Consider the following 18879-nt stretch of genomic DNA (forward strand, 5'->3'; position numbering starts at 1 on the left):
CTCGTGCCCAGCGATGCACCCCCCATGCCCCGGGGGCCGCCGGACGGGGAGGGCCGGGACATCCCGGAGCCGGGGCCGGGGCGGCGCCGCCGGCGGGACCGTCCCTTTCCCTCACCCCACCGGGGCGGGCCGTACCCGTACCCGTACCCTAACCCGTACCCGTACCCGTGCCCGCACCGCACCGTGCGGGCGGGGGGTGCGGGGAGGGTAGGGGTGGGGGGGTCCGGGGGAGGACAGACCGGGGCGGGCGGCGGTGCCATGGGACCGACCCGACGATCGGGGGGCCCGGCTGTGGGTCGGGGTCCTCTGGGTGCCCTGGCGCTGCTGTGGGCGGCGGCCGTGCTGTGCCAGCTGGGCACCGGCAGCGTCCTCCGCCGCCGCCTTCACGCCGCCGGTTTCCTCCAGCGGCGGCTGAGCGGCGGCGAACGGCGGGACGTGCAACGGGAGATCCTGGCCGTGCTGGGGCTGCCCGGCCGGCCTCGACCGCGGACCCCCGCCGCCTCCCGCTCCCCCGCCGCCGCCGCGCCGCTTTTCATGCTCGATCTTTATCACGCCGTGGCCGGGGAGGAGGAGGAGGAGGAGGAGGAGGAAGAGGAGGAGGAGGAAGAAGAGGCCGCGGTATCCCGGCGGGTGCTTACCGGGCTTAGCACCCAAAGCCCCCCGCCCGGTACCGTCGTCAGCCGCGCCGACACCGTCGTCAGTCTCGTCAATGTGGGTGAGCGGGGGACCGGGGAGCGCGGGGGGGGTTCTAAGGTGGCTTTGGCAGGACCGGGGAGACGGGAGAAAGGGGGGGGGGGGGGGACCGGAGCAAACCGGGGCGTACCGGAGGGACCGGAGCCCGCGGAGGCACGGCGGGGGGGGGTACGGGCAGGATCCAGGCGGCTCGGGAAGGACCGGAGGGACCGGGGAGCACGGACGGACCGGGGGGGACCGGAGCAGAGCAGGGAGCACCGGGGTGGACCGAGGGGGGGGCCACCGGCGAGCAGCCGGGGCGGGCGGGCAGGGGACCGGAGCTGTTGCCCCGACGGCTCCGAGCATCCCTCGGTCCCGGGGCTCTTTCTCAGCGCGTCCCCGTTCGGAAAAGCTTTTTGTGCCCAAAACTGAGCTTAATAACTGCGGGAGAGCGGGTGTGAGGGACACGGTGGCCGTGGGGCTGTACCCTGGGTGCTGGGAGAGGGTCACCGTGGGGCCCGGCAGGCTACGCGCAACCTCGGCGTGAAACGCAGTTCGGCTTGAAAAAGTGGAGAGGGAGAAGGGGAAAGTCTTGCAGCGAGGGTGGGCTGAGGGTTGTGGGCTTGGGACCAAGCGGAGTCACCTCGGTGAGCTTGTCCCCGGGTTGCAATGAACTGGGATGCTTCCCCCCGCCAAAACGCTATCCCCATCGCAACACAGCGGAGGGAGGCTGGAAACCTGGGGCTGAGGGAGGCTTGTCCCGCTTCAGGGAGCTGCGTTGCCCACCCTGCGCTCCCCATTTTGGTGGGCACACGCGAACTGGTTGCAGAGCGAGCAGGGCACGCAGGCGGGACAGCAGCTCTCTCGTGCCAACAGCAGGGTGGACCGAATTACCCGCGGTGGGCCATTGAATCACGGTTCAAAATAAAATCCTCAAGGTTGCTAATTATTGCTGGAATCCCGTCCAGCTGGTTACTGAGCAATGCTGGGCTCCAGCCACCATCCTATTTCCAGGCGGTTGCGTGAGCGGCAGGGAAAGCAGGGCTATTTCCAGCCAGTATCAGCGGGACCACGAGCACTCGGGGTGCGAGGGGTCCCCCCCCATGAGGCCAGGCACTGGGGGGGGCCTAAACCCAGCGGGATGCACAAACCAGCCATTCGGATACGCAGCTTTTCTCTGCCTCTGCTCATTGCTTTAAGGGGTGTTGGGGTGTCCCTGTCCAGGCCAAGCACAAGGCTTTTGGGGAGCATCTGTGCAAAGGCTGGGGGATGAGGTGCGGGGCGGGGGGGGGTTAGTAGGCACGGAGCAGCGTCCTGACCCATGAGCCGCAGATGTGGTCGGTGTCCTGGGCTTGGGAATGCCTTCCCAGCTCATGGCTGGATTTGGCTGCTGCACCGCGGTGTGCCAAAGGGCGTGCAATGGGCAGGTGCCTTCCCGTGGCACCACCAGGGACCAGACAAGGGTCCCTTTTCTCCCCTGTACCCCTCCAGGCCCTGCACAGGGTCCCCCCCAGCCAGTGCTCTGAGCATGGGGAGAAACCCTCTCTGGGGACACCAGGCAGGGAGGGGACGTGCACCCTCAGGAGGAGGTACGGGTGAGGGAGAGCCATGGAGGTGTCTCCCAAGTCCTCTCCATCCATTCTTACATCCCCTGTACCACGTGTGGGTGTAAAGAGGTCCGGGATGTCCCTGGGACAGACCCTGCAGCTCCGGGTGGTGGTCAGGGGAGCCCACAGGCACAGGCACCCAGCACCCAGCTCCCATCTAGAGCCCTTGGGGCTGTGGGGGCTCAGCATCCCAGGGAAGCTGAGACCAAGGGAGGCAGATACTGGGGCACCAAATCCCAGCTCCCCTCAGCACTCAACACACAAGCAGCAAAAAGTGCTTTAAAATGGCCAGGTTTGATGACAACCAGGGTGGGATGTTCAGGGGGGGCTGGGGAGCCGCCCGGGAGGTGTCGGTGCTGGCGCAGGGGTGCTGGCACCGCTCCCCTTCCCAGTGCTCCTGGAGCATCTGGGAGAGTAGGGAACAGAGTTCCAGCCTTCAATTTGAATGGCTTTGATTTCTGCGGCTTCGTCAGCCCCTTCATGTTAATTAAATAAATTTTTGTGGGAGAAGGCTAGCTTTCATTTACATGCATAATTTGCTGCACAATTACCCTGATGGGGCATGCAAATGGGGTAAGTCGGTGCTCCATTGGGCACTTGGACCTCTTTGCTCCCAGCCAGCCCGCGTAGCCCTGTGTGAGCCGGGCCGGAGCACGGCTCCCAACGGCACACCTTTTTCCTGGGAAGGGGAAATGACAAACCTCCCCGGTGCACAAACACGTCCCGGTTTGGGCGGGCAGAGCACCCTGCCTGCCTGCTGGCCTGGGCAGGCGGTGGGGCCGGGGACAGCGAGGGCCTCCAGGCGCTGGGCGGCCAACCAGGCACCTTCGGTTGGGTTTGGTGATGATGGATCCACCCGTCCCGTCCTGCTCGCTGCCTCTTGGCGTGAAGATAAAACACTTCATATAAGCCTGACCCATGCTATTTCTGTGCCCTAACTGAAGGAGTCAGGTGGGTTGTATTTTTAAGCCTGGGGTAAGGATGGGCTTTGAGATTTCTTCTCGGCCAGGGCTGAGCCACCGGCTGTGAGTCACGGTTACGCGCAGGGTATAATCACGGAGCAGAGAGGTTTGTAACGGGAAGGCGAGGAGGAGGCTCGCAGCGCGCCCGAGCCCCCCGTGACCGCCCATCGGCACCACAACACACACGTCCTCCCTTTCCCTTCCCGGCGTCCGCCGCCATCCTGGGATGTGGCCGGCCTCCCCCCGCGGCCGATGCGGATGAAGCGGTGGGATAGCTCTGCCCGTGGCCGGACATCTTTCTGGCAAAGCCTGGCTTCACCGGGTGTGCTTCCTGGGAAGAGCTGGGAGAGGAAGGCAGGGCACCTTTGCAAAAATAGCCGCAGTGCTCCGGGCGCTGCAAGGAGCCATTAGCGTGGGGTGGGAGCTCACGGCAACCTCTTTAATTTAGCCAGGGAGTTGGGGTGTGCTGCTCCGCTCCCCGCGCTGGCAGAGCATCGCCCGCTGCCGGCCTCGGTGCCCAGGCAGGTGCTCGCCTTTGCGCCCACATAATTAGCAGCAAAATCCAACTGCTGTCAGCAGCAGGGTCAGGATTTTCCCACTCCTGAGCTCATGTCGCAGCCGTTTGTACCTCCTCCTCTGGGCATCCGCAGCGGCTCGGCCAGAAAACCCGGCACTGCCAAGGGACGTGCGGCAGCATTTTCCAGCAGTGCGGGATGAGCCCGTGCAGAGGTGTCGGTGCTCTGTACGCACCCGCTGTGCATGTTTTAAATGGGGAAAGCTTTGCAAATAGAATCCTCTGGGGTCCCCCTGTGACACCATGGTCTCAGCCGGCTGTTTGTGGGGCTGGGGGAGCGCGGGGGGGGGATGCAAGCGGGGGCCAAGGCTGCCTCGCAGCCAGGCCGGGGGTGCCCAGTGCTGAGCCCCATGTCCTGCGGCTCCCGATGTTCATCTCGGGAGGATGGAGGAAGCGCTCGTGAGACAAAGTGGGAGCCTGGCAGAGGCTCAGCTGCATTTCACAGCACTTGGGATAACTCTTAAATCTCTCCCCGCTTTGGAAAACCTCCGGAGCTTATTTTTTTCCTGCTTGCAAGTGAAGGATAGCATCTTCCTTGCATCTCCTTTAAACCTATTTTAGGATTCAGAGCACTTGATGTGGTTGAATATCCTGGCATTTCCTTTTAATTTGGTGTCTGAAATATGATCATGGGGACCATTGGGAGCAGACAGGACCAGTAATTATGACTGATGCGCAGTTTATAGAAACAGAGAAAGTTTGCAGTGAAAAAAAGTGTAGCTAAAAATAACCTGGGGAGCAGGACGAAGGGCAGGCGGCCCCGGCACCCCATCTCTGGGAAGAGAACGGGAGCACGCAGGGGCTGGGGGACACAGAGGGGCTCAGCCCAGCTGGAGCTGGGCATCCCTGGCCAGGGGTTGCATGGCCCCATTTTTTTTTTATTAATTTTTTTGGGGTGGTGGGAGCACACAGCATAATCATGGCATTCAGCTTTGGGGAAAGACGCAGCAGCTCTTAAGGGGAAGACGGTAAATGCCAAAGGAGGGGGCAAAGAGAGCAAAGAGCTTGGGGTAGGTTTTTTTAGTGTGTCTCATCTGCAATCCGGATAATCCGCCCACAGATAATTGAGGGTTGGCAGTGTGGCTGAGTCAACCCGCCCCGAATCAATAGCAGGTTCCCAGGCGCGACGGGCTCCTGGCCGGCCGGGGAGGGCCCATCTCCCATGCACACACACCCCCCCCCAGCACCAGCAGCATTTTAGCACCCACTTTTCCACCTGGGCAAAGGGCGCTGGGTGCTTTCAGGATGCGACGCGCGCTCGCCCGCTGCAGGGTCGTAATTTTGCAGCCATTTATAATTTTGCTAGAAAACATGGAGATATTAAACCTCCTCCAACCTGCCGATGGTCAGCCCGGGTTGCTGTTTGCTAAACGCCGTGCAGCCGGTCCCATCCCCGTCGCCCTCCTCTGCGGTGCTATCCCCATGTCAGCACAGGAGAGGATGCTTCGCCCTTGGTCCTGCCCTTTCAAGGGGGTTCCCTCTTCAGCTCCACGAAATGAAGGAGAAAGCAGGGATTCCTCTTTTAGTCTCTCATCCCAAATACTAGGCAGCTTGCTATTAAGTCCTGCTCATTTGGTTCATCAAGGTGCACACCTAATTGGGGTCTCCTTTAGTGTTTCTCGTCCCTGGCCAGGGCTTTCCCTCCCCGCCAGCTCACCTCCCTCTGCCTTCAGCTCTGATCTCCTCCATCACCTCCGCAGCATACGGATGCAAAGATTTCGTAACAAACTGCTGCTTTAGCAAAGGTTTTCACCCTTCTCCAAGGCTGAAAAATCACCCCAGGGACTTTTTTGTGTTGCTAGGTCCCTGTAAGCTCCTCAGCTCTGCCATAAAATTCCTCCTGCCTTTCCCCGGAGAAAAGTCCACCCACAGCATCGCTTTGCCGAAGACACTCGGCCCGTGCTGGTTTCTGAGCCGGTATTTAATCTGGTTGGGTCTCGCCTGATGCCAGGGAGAAAAGGGGTGACCCATGAAATATCCAGGTGACCAAAAATACCCGAAGAGACACCGCTCTGTACCTGGGTGTCCCCCGGACTGACCGCAGGACCTCCCGCTGGGGGTTTATGAGTGAAAAAACAAAACAGGAGGTGATTCCTCTGGTTGTGTTTTGGGGGGATTTAAGGATTTTGCAAGAGCCGTCAGGCATCCGCGGCTTCAGCAGCATCTTTAATGGCCCGGGAGCATTAAACCATCAGCGATGCATTGGTGGAAGAAAAAGAAAAGCAGAAAAGAGCCTGAGGGGCTGCAGTGGGGTCGGGGGGCTGGTGTCCCCCACCACCGAGGGGGTGCAGGGGCCGGATCCGGCTCCTCGCAGCATCCTCCTGCCCGCAGCTGGCCGCCGGCCGGGCAGCCTCCCCGCGGGAGCAGGAAGCGTTCTCCGCATCCGCCCCTGCCCGCCTGGCCCTGGGCTTTTTTTATAACATAACTTGTGGTGAGCCCAGGAGCTTGAGGGAATGTGGGGTTTTAAAAAAAAAAAAAAAAAAAAAAGAAAGAAAAAAGGGAAAAAAAAGAAGGAGAAAAAAAAAAAAAAGACCTGTGAATGCATAATTAAAATCTCAGTGTTCGGAGAGATGCGCCACGCTGCTCCCCACTAATAAATGGAGATAGCAACTTTATGGTGTATTAAATTTGGAATGTTTTTCACCCCTGGAATCGGCTAAAAATTGCATTTAAAACATGCGTTTTTATTTATTTAATTATTTGTTTGTTTTATTTTTAAAAGTAAGGGCCAGGTCAGATTTGTTACGTTGCTTTTGTGCCTGAAGCAGGAGGAACTTTAATCACTTTAATTATATTCAGTCATAGCAGCTTGGAATATTTTTAAAGAACAATTTGAAGAAAATAATTACATATTAGAGAAACTGTGTGGGGCTGCATTACCGTAAAGAAAGACGGTGGTTTTTTCTTTATGGACGTCAAAAAAAAAAAAAAATCACCAGATTTTTCCTTTCCCAACATGCACTAGACTTCTGCAGAAAGTAGGTATTTTCAGTAAAAAGCAAGATTTTATTTTTACAGAGCAGTGACCCGACAATTCCCCCCTCCTTAGTTTTGCGTAGGCTGCAAATCTTTACATTCCATCAGCCTGAAGCTTGTAGGTGAGGGAACCTGTGATGCTCAGCGATGGCCCCAGCAAGCCCCAGGCTGTCCAGATTTTGTCCCCTGAGCACCTGCTACCAGAAAAGCTTGCAAAACCCCCAATTCCTGCTCCAGACGGTCTTGCTGACCTCCAAAACTCGGGGGTTTGGGTGGGTTTTTCACCCTTTGGGGAAGTGCAAAGAGCTGCAGCCCCTAAACCACAGGACTAGGGGCAGCTTTTCAGTGCTCCCACCATAGCCAAGCCTTTGTGCTTTTTATTTTATTTTTTTTTTAAATTAATAATGAAGACAGACAGCTGGGAGGCTGGTGAGTTTACAGCAAAATAAAGTCGGGGGGCTATGTGCAAAAATAAAGGGCAGTTGCATCAAGATTAAAACTCTCAGGAGAGGAGAGATGGGAATATGCAGCAGCCAAGAGCTCAGTGGGGTGAGGCGCCCGGCGCCAGCGGGGTTTGTCCCCAAATCAGAGGCAAATCATGTCGGTGGGACTCGGTGGGGGGGCTGCAGGCTCTGATCAGCCCGTCGGGGTGGCCGGTGGTGCAGCAAGGGCCACCGCAGCCCAGCACGACCCTCCCTGACCCTTTTGCTCTGCAGTGGAACAGGACCGGGACATCTTCTCCCCGAAGCCGTACTGGAAGGAGTTCAGATTTGACCTGACCCAGGTGCCCACGGGCGAGTCGGTGACAGCCGCCGAGTTTCGCATCTACAAGGCGCGGGGTGTCACCCGCCACGCCAACAACACCCTCCACGTCAGCATCTACGAGATCGCTGCCAAGCACTCCAACAGGTGAGGGCAACAGGGATGGGGATGAGGATGAGGATGGAGACAGGGATGAGGATGAGGATGGAGACAGGGATGGGGATGAGGATGCAGCTGGGGATGGCGATGAAGTTGGGGATGGCGATGGCGATGAATTTGGGGATGGCGATGAAGTTGGGGATGGCGATGAAGTTGGGGATGGCGATGGCAATGAAGTTGGGGATGGCCATGAAGTTGGGGATGGGAATGGTGATGAAGTTGAGGATGGGGATGAAGTTGGGGATGGCGATGAAGTTGGGGATGGGGCCCCCCACAAGCACCAGCCCCAGAACTTTCCCTTCCCACCACCATAGAAACGCCGAGGGAAGCAGCACCACCGCGGCCGGCTGTTCCCACGCTTTCCCACTGGGCAATGCCACACCCCAGCTTTTCGGCCAGGGCTGGGAGGATGCTTTTCCCAGGGCAGCTGCCACCACCATGTCCGGCACAGCCGGAGGCACCGGGAGCCACGGTCCTGACCTGGCCGTGCCAGGACCTGTATGGACACAGGCACCGAGGAGTCATTTCTGTGAATTATCGCTCGTGCTGGTGCCCTTTGGGTACTGTTACTCACGGGCTCTTTTTTCCCCCCATTTCTACAGGGAGTCTGACCTGTTCCTGCTGGATGTCCAGGACCTGCGTGCCGGGACCGAAGGCTGGCTGGTGTTTGACGTCACGGCCGCCAGCAACCACTGGTTAGTGGATCAGAAATACAACCTGGGGCTGCGACTCTACGTAGAGACAGATGATGGTAAGCCTGCCTAACCTACCTACAGCATTTGGGGCCAAATCCCCATGAACTGCACGTAGCCAAGGCACTTCAGGACGTGGTTTAGCGGGCATGGTTGATGGTTGGACTCGATGATCTTGAAGGTCTTTTCCAACCTAAACAATTCTATAACCAGAGTCCTCTCATCTCCCCTGTTGGTGCCACAGCAGGTGGTGGTGGGGTTTGTCTCCTCACTGCAATTTTAAATTTCCAGCTGTGATGGAGAACCCATGGGCGCCAGAAGTCGGCTGGGTTTGCAGGCAAGAAGCCTCCTAAAGGCATTCATGCTAATGGGGTTCCTGGTGTGGACTGTAATAACTCCATTAGCACTTAATGAACTCCTTACCTGGAGGGATCCTCGTGTGTTTGTGTGTGTGCATGTGCTGGAGGATTAACCCTCTTCTCACCACGGGATCTAATCTGCTTCAAAGAAGCATCTCCGCTCCCATGGAGGGGGGGATGACAAATGCCCCATCCATCCCCTTCCCTCCCAGCACGCCGAGCTTTCCTCCCCAGTGGTGAAGGGGAAAATTGGTCGCTTGGGTCTCACTTGGTTTTAAACCTTGAATTGCTCTGCGTGACCATCGCACGGTGGCAGCCGTGCAGGGCGATGCCGTACCACCTCTGTAAGCTGCCCATCATACACCCACCTGGGGGGGCAAAAGCAGAGTGGGAGCCCTGGGTTGGGGGGGGGGGGGTCCAGCCGCTGGGGATGCTGAAACCGCAGCTCTCCACTGCAAATTTCCTGTATTTTTTTTCTCCTTGCTATAACCAAATGAGTTCATTCTGAGAGCAAACCGGTGCGTGGTCCCATCCCTGCAGGGCACAGCGTTGACCCGGGCTCAGCAGGTCTGCTGGGGCGCCGGGGTCCCCGCTCCAAGCAGCCCTTCATGGTGACATTTTTCCGGGCGAGTCCCAGCCCCGCGCGTGTTACGCGGGCGGCCAAGCCCCCGAGGAGGCGGCAGCCCAAGAAGACGAACGACCTCCCGCATCCAAACAAGCTGCCGGGAATTTTTGGTAAGAGCTTTGCAGGGCGAGAAGCGGTCCCAATGGAAAACACCGGGCTCTGCTGCTGCCCTGATCGAGGGACATTCTGTTAGTAGCTTGCCCTGTCAGAAATCCCAATTTTGGCCCCAAGGGAAGCAGAACAAAGAGCTCTGAGTTTTTAGGATTGGGGTTGTTTGCAGTTCAGGAGGTGCAGTGGGTCTGGGGCAATGGTGTTTTGTGGGGTTTTCACCCTACCTGAACATTGGACTTTTTGCATCACTGCCTTTGGCTTTGAAGCCACCCTGGGAGGGCATCACCCCGGGAGGGTGTCACGGCCCCGGGAGAGTGTCACGGCCCCGGGAAGCTGTTCAGGCCAGCGGGGAGCGGGAAGCCCCGGCTCTCACAAACCCACTTAGCTTGGGAAACCCTTGAGGCCAACGGCTCTGGGAGCGGAGCTGGGATTTAGCCCTTCCCAGGCTGAATCCCCACGTCCCAGTGCTGGAGCAATAAATTTCAGGCCGCTCTGAAGCTTCTTTTCCTTTTGTGCAACAATGGAGGCTCCTCTTTTTTTGTTCTTTTGGACTAACCCCGATCATACGGGCTCTTCAATCCCACCCTTGAGTGGAGATGGCTGGGGAGGAGTGGGATGCTGGCACCGCGGGGCTGACGCTGCCTGTCCCCTTCTCCCACAGACGATGTCCATGCCACGGATGGGCGGCAGGTCTGCCGGCGCCACGAGCTCTATGTCAGCTTTCAGGACCTCGGTTGGCTGGTACTTATCTACTGGGAGAAATGAATGCAAAAAAAAAAAAAAAAAAAAAAAAAAAATCCATCATTATGCCCCCTTCCAGGCTCCCTTCCAGCCCGGCTTCTCCTGCCCATAAAGCAATCTGTAAGCAGTGCGGGCAGCCGGGAGCTGCCGCAAGCCCCATCCCGGGAGCTGAGAAGGCAAACATGAACTGCCACAACCCCAAACCCCACTGGTGACCCTGAACAACTCATGGCTGAGACCGAAAAAAAAATCAAAATAAACCCTTGCTGCTGGCACGGCTGCCCAGGGAGGAGCCGGCTGGGTTGTTTTTGCAGGTGGGGAATAGATGAAGGGGTGCAGAAGGGTGAAGTCCATGGCGTAATCCCTTTTTTTTTTTTGCAGGACTGGGTGATCGCCCCGCAGGGGTACTCAGCCTACTACTGCGAGGGGGAATGTGCCTTCCCCCTGGACTCCTGCATGAATGCCACCAACCACGCCATCCTGCAGTCCTTGGTCAGCGCAACCCGCAATGGCAGCCCCGGGGGGGGGACGCTGGGGACCCTGGGGGGAGCGGTCAGACCTCGGCGGGTCCTGATGGAGAAGTGGATTTGGGGCTGGGCACGCTCGCATTTGAGAGTGTTTAGGTCGGAGGGTGCAGTTTAGCTCCAGCTCCCGATAAAGCATCAGCGGGTGCGTGCACATCTGGATGGGCGCTCCCCTGCCAGCCGGTGGGGAAGGGCATCGGGTCACCCATGCATCCTCCTCGCCAGCCGTGCACGAGGGTTTCATCCAAGGCCCCACGAAGCGCCGCTGTGGCTCAGCACCCAAACGTTGGGCTCAGCATATTCCAAGCAGGAAGGCTTTAATGCCCCGTTTTTCCCAAACCCACCCCACATCCCAGCCGCCGGTGCTTTAATTTCTGGAATTTCCTGCCCTGTGAGTGTTTGATTTCCCAATGGCAGAGTCACACCGGCTCCGGTGTTCGCGGTTAATTACAGGGAGCGCCGAGTCCTTGGCCGAGCCTTTGAAGGTGTCGCCTGGTGGGGTTTAATTTTTCCATTAACGAACCTGCCAGAGGCCCCTTCCAGGGCTGGGCACGATCCTGGCAGCGGCGGGGAGGGGTCCCCTTGCCCCCCTACACCCACCCATCACCCCTAAACCCAATGCCCTTCCCGAAACGGAGCCGTTTGGGCAGGATGTGAATCACCTGGCGCCCGGATCCGGCCCTTCTGGGAAGCGCCGGGGCAAACGTGGCCGGGGAGCCGTGCCAGCCCCGGCCTGTGCTGCAAATAGCAGGGTTTGACAGCAAAAACACCGGACTTCCGAACTGGGAGAGCTCGGCTGCCCCTGCAATAAATTAATCGCATATGTCGGGTAAAGCCAGCAAGGGTTGCGTGCGTCCAGCAGCCTGTGAGCCTCCCAGCTTACGCTGTATAGCAAATTACTGGGATAACGTGCGTCCTGAGCAGGGGATGACTGAGCCGAAGGAGAGTCGTGTTGAGAGATGTGTTGTGTTCTTAAGATTTTAGTGCAATATGTTAAATTTGGGGCAGCGCTGAGCACAGAAGGAGGATCTCTATTTGCAACAGCACCCAGCACCCCCCACCCCCACAGGAGTGAGACCTGCGCTGCCCTGATTTTTTTTTTTTTTTTTTTTTAGCCATTTGCCTATTTACAGTGAGAAAAGGGCCCAGAAATCTCAAATTAATGAAGGGGCTGCCTTGCCTGCACAGTGCCACAAGCCCCGCTCCAATATAAACTGCAGCAAGGACTGCCCAGAGTTTAGAATAAATATTTTTGCAAAAAGCTGGAAATAATCTCCTCATTCACCCAGGCATTTTGCAGTTAAGAGCTGGTTTGATGCTTTTGCTTCTGCCTGGAGCCGCGTTTGCCGGCGCTCACAGGCTTCATCCATCCCCCAGGTCCACCTGATGAAGCCCGAGGCCGTGCCCAAGGCGTGCTGTGCCCCCACGAAGCTCAGTGCCACCTCCGTCCTCTACTACGACAGCAACAACAACGTCATCCTCAAGAAACACCGCAACATGGTGGTGAAATCCTGCGGCTGCCACTGACGGTCCGGTCCCATCCCCGTCCCCATCCCTGAACGTCCCAGCCCGGCCCCGCCAGAGCAATGTGACACTGGGTTTCTGCTGCATGGGTGGAAGAGGAGTTTCATGGGCTGCATCATAGCAAAGTCCATTAATAATAATAAATAATAAAAATAAATCCCTCCCACCCCTTCCTAGAAGTGGATGTAAATAATATAAAACTTTTATTCTCTGACCGCACTTAATGAGACACATACATATATACATATATATATATATAGGGAAGAGAGGATTTGTGGCTGGTTACGTGTCTGTTTTGTTCGTGGCTGATGTGTTTTCCCCTCGCGCTGCTGGCTCACAGGCTGCTGCACTCTCTGGTGGAGGCAGTTTGGGCTGAAGGGCAATTAGGACACGGGAGGCGGCATCTGAGTTGCTCTGGGATTGAGCTGTTTCTAGCCATGTATGTCTAACTAACGCACCTCTACCCAGCGCTTTTAATTCCCTTAATGAAAACACCGTCAGCCAATTAAGTAGCTGGCTGACTAACCCACTCCTGTTTACTCAAAGTTCACAAAACTCAGCCAGTTGGAAAAAAAAAAAAAAAATCCATATTGAGCTACGACACTGTTATAAAATAAACACCTAGTTTGGAAAGTAAACACGTAGTTTCTCTTGCTCTTTGTTTTTTAATAAATGTCACAGCACAGCAGTGCTCTGTTCGGCGGACAGGATTTCGCAACGAAAAAATACTTGGGGTCGGCTATAATTGTACCTATTTGCTTGAAAACGAGCCCTGCGAACTGTTGTGATGTTGTGAGTTTTAGGTCAGGCTGCGTCTCCCTGGCCGGGAGGGCGGCTGCGCTCACCAGTGGATGCTTCCCATGGGCTCACAACGGGGCTGCGGCCGCACCAGCCCCAGGCAGCTTCCCTGGGCTATTTGCACAATTAAGTTACTTATTTGCTATGATTTTAAAAGGAAAGGGCCTGGCCTGTTCCTCAGCTCAGGTGCCTGGGGAACCTTGCGTCACTAAACAAATAACGAACCTGGCTTAGCCAAATGCAAAGGAAAAAACCCCAATAAACCCACCAAAATAAGAAAGATCTCCCTGCCAATGCGCGGCTTCCTGAGAAAAGGTCTCGCTTCTTTGGAAAGATTTTATCTCCTGACTAATTCCATATGAAATCCAGCTCAGGATGCAATTATGGCTCTGTGCGACGTGGTGCGTTCAACAGAGAGAAAGCCCAGGGCTTCCATCGACTCCCCTGTCGAGCGAGGGCTCTCCCTGGTTCTGGTGTTGCTGAAGGTGTCTGCAAGGACTGTCTTCAAAAATTTGAGATATAAATGATAAAAAGAAGTGAGCAAGGAAGGGAAATGCTGGGTTGGTTTCTGTGTTTGTCAGGAGTCACATCTGAGTGCCCGTGTCTCATCTTGTCCCAGTTGTAGGGCAATGCATGACCCCCAAACGGCATGGAAAACCAGCAAGCGCATAAAGGCAACCTGGTGTTTATTATGGAAAAGCAACACCCCTGATATCTGTGAGCAGCTGGGCTGGCAAAAATCGAAAATCCCCAATTGCACAAGCTCTTAAACACATCCCCTACACCTCAGCCCCACATACCTGACCCTCCTCTCTGCCCTGGCAGCCCCATCCCTCCTGCCAACACCTGCGCAAGCTCAAAACCACAAATCCCTTCCTCCCCACAATCACACATTCCCAGAAGTACCCAGTGCCATAATTTCATAGAAAACCCCAAATCAATCACTTTCCACCGATGTGGTTACCTTTGTGGTGCACGGCCAGAGCTACCCACTGATGGGAACTATAAATGTACGTGGCTATCCCACTCTGCAAACCAGAGTTTGGAAATTAAACCCCTTCCTACAGCCTCATCACTTTTTTTTTTTCCTTCTTCATCACCCAAAAGGCTTCTTCATTTCCTGGTGCTTCTTGTCCAGATCTTGTTCTCCCACTTACACATCCCAGTAAATGCCCTCCTTCTCGGATGGAGATGGAGTTGGATCGGGCTGGCTTCCCAGCAGGACGGCCGCCAGCCAGAGACCTACCTCCCTCTGCTGATGGGAAAGGACACTACAGAGCAAGGGACATGCCAAAAACTCCTCCACGAGATCCTGCTGTGGAAAAAGCATGAGAGATTCGGCTCTGCTCTTCTTGCCCTGGCAAGCTTCCCCTGGAGCCAGGATTTAGGCACTGGATGTGAGAAGATGAGGGCAAATGCAAAAAAAAAACAACAAAAAAAGCATCTTTGCTCAAAAGCAAAGACCATCCTCACATGGTGAGAATTCAACAGCCAGGGGTAGGTCCTCAGTATTTTTAAAACTAGGTTTTATTTTTACCAAACATAAAGTCTTTCTGGAACACAGCAGCAGAACCAGCCCTGCCCTGCTCGGGGCAGCACAGGTTGGCGCAGGCTGAGAAGCGATTTATACTCAGGTGGGTCAGTCCCCCCGCAGCGCTGTCCGCAGGCACATTCACACCAAGCTTTGCAAGGGAATTTCGAGAGAAGCCGCGGGAGCTTGGGCACTGCCGGGGGGTCGCGGGGCTCTCCCACCCCAGCTGGTTCCCCGGCCCCTCCTGGCCAGGCTCACCCGATCCAGCCCTTTCCAAGAGCTGAGCTCACGGGCACTCCCCGCAGTCTGAGATAATCACCTTCTGCTTCGGTTTCCCGTCTTTGGTGCCCTGAGCCTTTGAGAAAAAGAGCAGTAGGAATTAAAGGCATGAAGTCCAAGGGCAGGAAGGTCGGCTCTGCCCCGACCGCCCTGCTGCTGGGCACCTACCTCGATCTGCCGCACCACGTCCATGCCCTCCGTCACCTCCCCGAACACCACGTGCTTCCCATCTAGCCAGTCTGTTTTATCGCAAGTGATGAAGAACTGGGAGCCGTTGGTGTTTGGGCCAGAGTTTGCCATCGATAACAGCCCTGTGATCAAAAAGTGCAGTGTTACGGCTGGGGAAGGAGCAATGAGCTCCAGCATGTGATTTTGACCCAAACCCATTCCCATGCCCTGCAAAACACTGCCAGTTTTAGGAGAGCCTCTGAATATTAAACTCCACAGAAACAACTGGAAACCAATTATGTCAAGAGAGAAACACTTGCAAGCATGAAAGATAGAAAGGGGTAAAGATTGCTCATCTATTTTTAGTTGCAGTAATAGAAAAGCTGTTTGTAGGAAGATAAACCTGCTTGCTTTTTGCTGCTTTTCATAGTCACGCTGTGACATTCCTCCTTTAAAATCAAACAGGAAAGCAGCTTTGAAATTCTTTCTCCATTATGTAATACTGGAAATAAACACTCCGTGGATGGAAAGCAAACGATCCATCTCTGCTTGCTCAATGCCAGCGATATGCAACAGTCTGACACTGCAGAAGCATTTGGCCAACGTAGATTATCATTCAGGGCTGCTACTATCAACGCAATCTAGGTGAAAACAGCCCAAGTGTGGCCCCTAGATGATGTTGAGCCATCTTGCTCTCCAGTCCCTGCCTGGGGAGACGGGTCTACCTGGCCCCGTGTGTTTGAGAATGAAGTTTTCATCATCAAACTTCTTCCCATAGATGGATTTGCCTCCGGTGCCATTGTGGTTGGTGAAGTCGCCGGCCTGGCACATGAACTGGGGGATGATGCGGTGGAAGCTGCTCCCTTTGAAGCCGAAGCCTTTCTCGTGGGTGCAGAGGCAGCGGAAATTCTCTGTTTAGGGGCAAGGGGGAGAGAGGTGAGAGCTGCGTCGCAGCTGGAAGCCACCACCCTGGGGAGACTGACCCTCTCCTCACCTACGGTCATGGGCACCACATCTGAGCGGAGGAGGATCTGCAGCCGCCCCGCAGGTTTGTTTCCGATCTTGATGTCCATGTAAACCTGAGGGTTGACACGGGATTTCTTGGCAGGAGGCTCACCCTGGGCAGGAAAAGAAAAAAGCAAGTTGAGATGACATTCCTCTGCTCTGCCTCCAGAGATGGCTGGCCCCGTGCTCTGTCAGCCTTCGGAACAGCAAGGATGCAGACGGCTCTGGTTGTTTTTCCTACCTCCTGCACCTCTGCTTTGGGGGCCTCTGTTCCTCCTTCCTCTGTGTTCTCCTCCAAAGTTTTCCCCGAAAACTTCTTCAGCCAGTCGTCGTCCGACCAGACTGCGATGGCAAAATTAAGGGTCAGAGCACAGGAACCAAACCAAAGGGCCACGCGTGAGCATGCACGTGGCAGTACAGGTCAGGGCACTGCGCAGTGCTGCCAGCAGGATCGCACCCGAGACATGGGAGCACTCGGCTGGCAGCAGCCTACCCCAAAAGACACGGCGTGTGGGGAAATAAGGGACAAAGTCATCTCTTCTTCCTCCCAGAGGTGCCACACATCACTGAGTACGGAAAACTCAGCCTGTTCACTGCAACTACCCCCATGCAGGGCAACTGCTCGGCATGGCCTTGGCCCCATCCACTTTTACAGATGTGGCCAGATGTGTGGGTAATTTTGCCTGGCATGTGTGTTTGTGTGTGCTGTGCCCTCTGTCAGAGGGCACGAAGGCAATCAGAAGTGCAGCTAAGAGCGTTTCCAAGGAATTGGGGAATATTTTTGGTTATTGGGATGCTGTTGAGATCCTCGAGATCCCGAAATGGGAGGCAGAGCCTCTAAAGGTCTCTCCCTCAGCGTCTGGGAAAGCAGAAAGGCAGATGCACGAAGCTCTGAACATCCACGGGGATGTTCCCCCCTCTCAGGCACCAACTCACCAGGCCTGGATGATCCTTCTTTAATTCGCATTGGTTTGGCCAAGTTCACACGAATTGTCCTGCCGAAGAGCTCAGACTCGTTCTGCAGAGGAAAAAAAGCAGAACAAAGCCCACCAAAAGGTAAAAAATCACTGTGCCCCCCAAAATCCCTGCAGAGGTCAGGGGAAAACAGAGATCGCTTTCTCCACGTAGCCCACGCCACACAGAGCCTCGCTCCATGCTACTGGGAAGATGGCACAGCCACGCATCTCCACGGGCAAGTGGGAACAGGGTCCGTACCATGTTGTCAATAGCTGCCGCTGCATCCTGCCAAAAAAGCAAAAGAAAAATCATTATTATTGTTTCTTCTCTCTCTACCTTTAAAAACAAGGCTCAGCATACACGTGCCCCAGCATTTTGTTGCAAAAAAGATGGCCAAAGGACTGTTTTCCTAAATCTCATCTAGCCCAGGGCTGTAAAATCTGATGGATCTTGCAGGAGCTGTATCTGAAGCAGCGTCTGGGGTTCATCTTCCCACAACCAATCCATTTTACATATGGTGCTTTATCACTTACACCAATATTTGGGAGAGGAGAAGAGAGATCTCCTGTATGAAGCCCAGGAGAGATTATAAGCAGGTAAGTATAGGACAGCCCGTGCTCCCCACAAAGCCAAGAACCCCCCACACCGCTGCTGAGCTCCAGGGACAGCAGGGGAGCAGTGCAGGCTGGCAGTGGCCATGCTTCAGCCCAGATGAAAATGGGAAAAGCGGGAACTTGGGAAAAGCCCAAAAGAAAACGTGAAAAGCGGCAGAACAGCAGCTCCAGTTGCTAGAGAGCGATCCGAGGCTGTGGCCGGTAACCCCCGCCTGCTTCCATCAACTGCAACACTGCTGTCTCCGAGGAGAAGAGGATCCAGCCCCAAAACATCAGGGGAGGACGAGGAGGGCCCGAGCGCCTCAAGTTATTTGCCCCTTTCTCACCTCTGCCAGCTCAAATTCAATGAAGGCGAATCCCCGGTGCTTTTCTGCAGAGAGGGAAGCAAGTGGTCACGGCCAGCAAAGACACACCGGTCCCACGGTGACCCAGCAACCTTCGGGTCCCGTCCCGTCCCTCCACCCCACCCGGGAGAGCTCGCTCCCCACCGAGGGCACGCTCCGACGGCAGACAGCGTCTCCCGGCAGCTCCCGGTCCCGGCCCCCCCCGGGCCCACGCACCCGTCTCGTAGTCCAGCGGGATCTGGATGTCGGTGATGTCCCCGAAGGGGATGAAGGCGGCGTGAAGCACCTTCTCGTCCACCTCCTCCGCCAGCCCGCCTGCGGGCCGGATCAGCCGTTACCGCCGGCGGACCCCGGCCCCGCTCGGGGGAAACCCCCGGCCCCGGCACTCACCTACGTACAACACCCGCTTGGTGGCCGCCATCTTAGCGCCCGGCCCGCCCCGGAACAGCGCGGCGGCTCCGACCGCCCCCACCGACCGCCCTTCCGCGGGGCTGGGCTGGGCTGGGCTGCGCTCCGCCGGGGCCGGGGCCGGGGCCGGGGCCGGGGCCGGGGCCGGGGCCGGGGCCGGGGCCGGGGCCGGGGCCGGGGCCGGGGCCGGGGCCGGGGCCGGGGCCACACGGGCGTCGGGCCGCTCTGGAAACAGGCACAAGGTGCTGCAAGGGCGCTGGGCTCCCCGCGCGGCTTTTTTTTCAAGGGGGATTCTTGCTTATTTGAGTGCCAAGGGAAAAAAAAAAAAAAAGAAAAAAAAAAAAAAAAAAAAAAAAGGACAGACGGGCAAAGTAGCGTTTACAGTCAGAAATGCTTTCTGCTTTCCCGGGACGCTCCAGCCACCAGCTTCTAGTCTTTTCCGAACACAAATTAAGCCTCAGTTCCGCTATGGAGCAGGCCTGTACCC

At 56.3% G+C, this 18879-nt stretch overlaps 2 protein-coding genes across 2 annotated transcripts; one reads left to right on the forward strand and one right to left on the reverse strand.

Annotated features, from left to right (window-relative positions):
* The first annotated feature begins 243 nt into the window (after positions 1 to 243).
* LOC115351503 (bone morphogenetic protein 8B-like) lies at positions 244 to 12926 on the forward strand. The gene is made up of 7 exons (XM_030038246.1): positions 244 to 715; positions 7508 to 7700; positions 8315 to 8463; positions 9304 to 9498; positions 10161 to 10240; positions 10622 to 10732; positions 12142 to 12926. The coding sequence occupies exons 1-7, from the start codon at positions 259 to 261 to the stop codon at positions 12289 to 12291; spliced, it is 1335 nt and encodes a 444-aa protein (XP_029894106.1). The 5' UTR covers positions 244 to 258; the 3' UTR covers positions 12292 to 12926.
* A 1669-nt stretch (positions 12927 to 14595) lies between these two features.
* Positions 14596 to 18454, reverse strand: PPIE (peptidylprolyl isomerase E). The gene is made up of 10 exons (XM_030038258.2): positions 18375 to 18454; positions 18201 to 18299; positions 17967 to 18010; positions 17285 to 17311; positions 17006 to 17087; positions 16311 to 16411; positions 16059 to 16182; positions 15790 to 15975; positions 15065 to 15207; positions 14596 to 14972 (listed from the first exon to the last, which is right to left on the reverse strand). Exons 1-10 carry the CDS (start codon positions 18403 to 18405, stop codon positions 14904 to 14906), a joined length of 906 nt encoding a protein of 301 aa, XP_029894118.1. The 5' UTR covers positions 18406 to 18454; the 3' UTR covers positions 14596 to 14903.
* Positions 18455 to 18879: the final 425 nt, after the last annotated feature.

The sequence above is a fragment of the Aquila chrysaetos genome, chromosome 16 (genome assembly GCF_900496995.4).
Source record: "Aquila chrysaetos chrysaetos chromosome 16, bAquChr1.4, whole genome shotgun sequence".
NCBI classification, from domain to species: Eukaryota; Metazoa; Chordata; class Aves; order Accipitriformes; family Accipitridae; genus Aquila; species Aquila chrysaetos.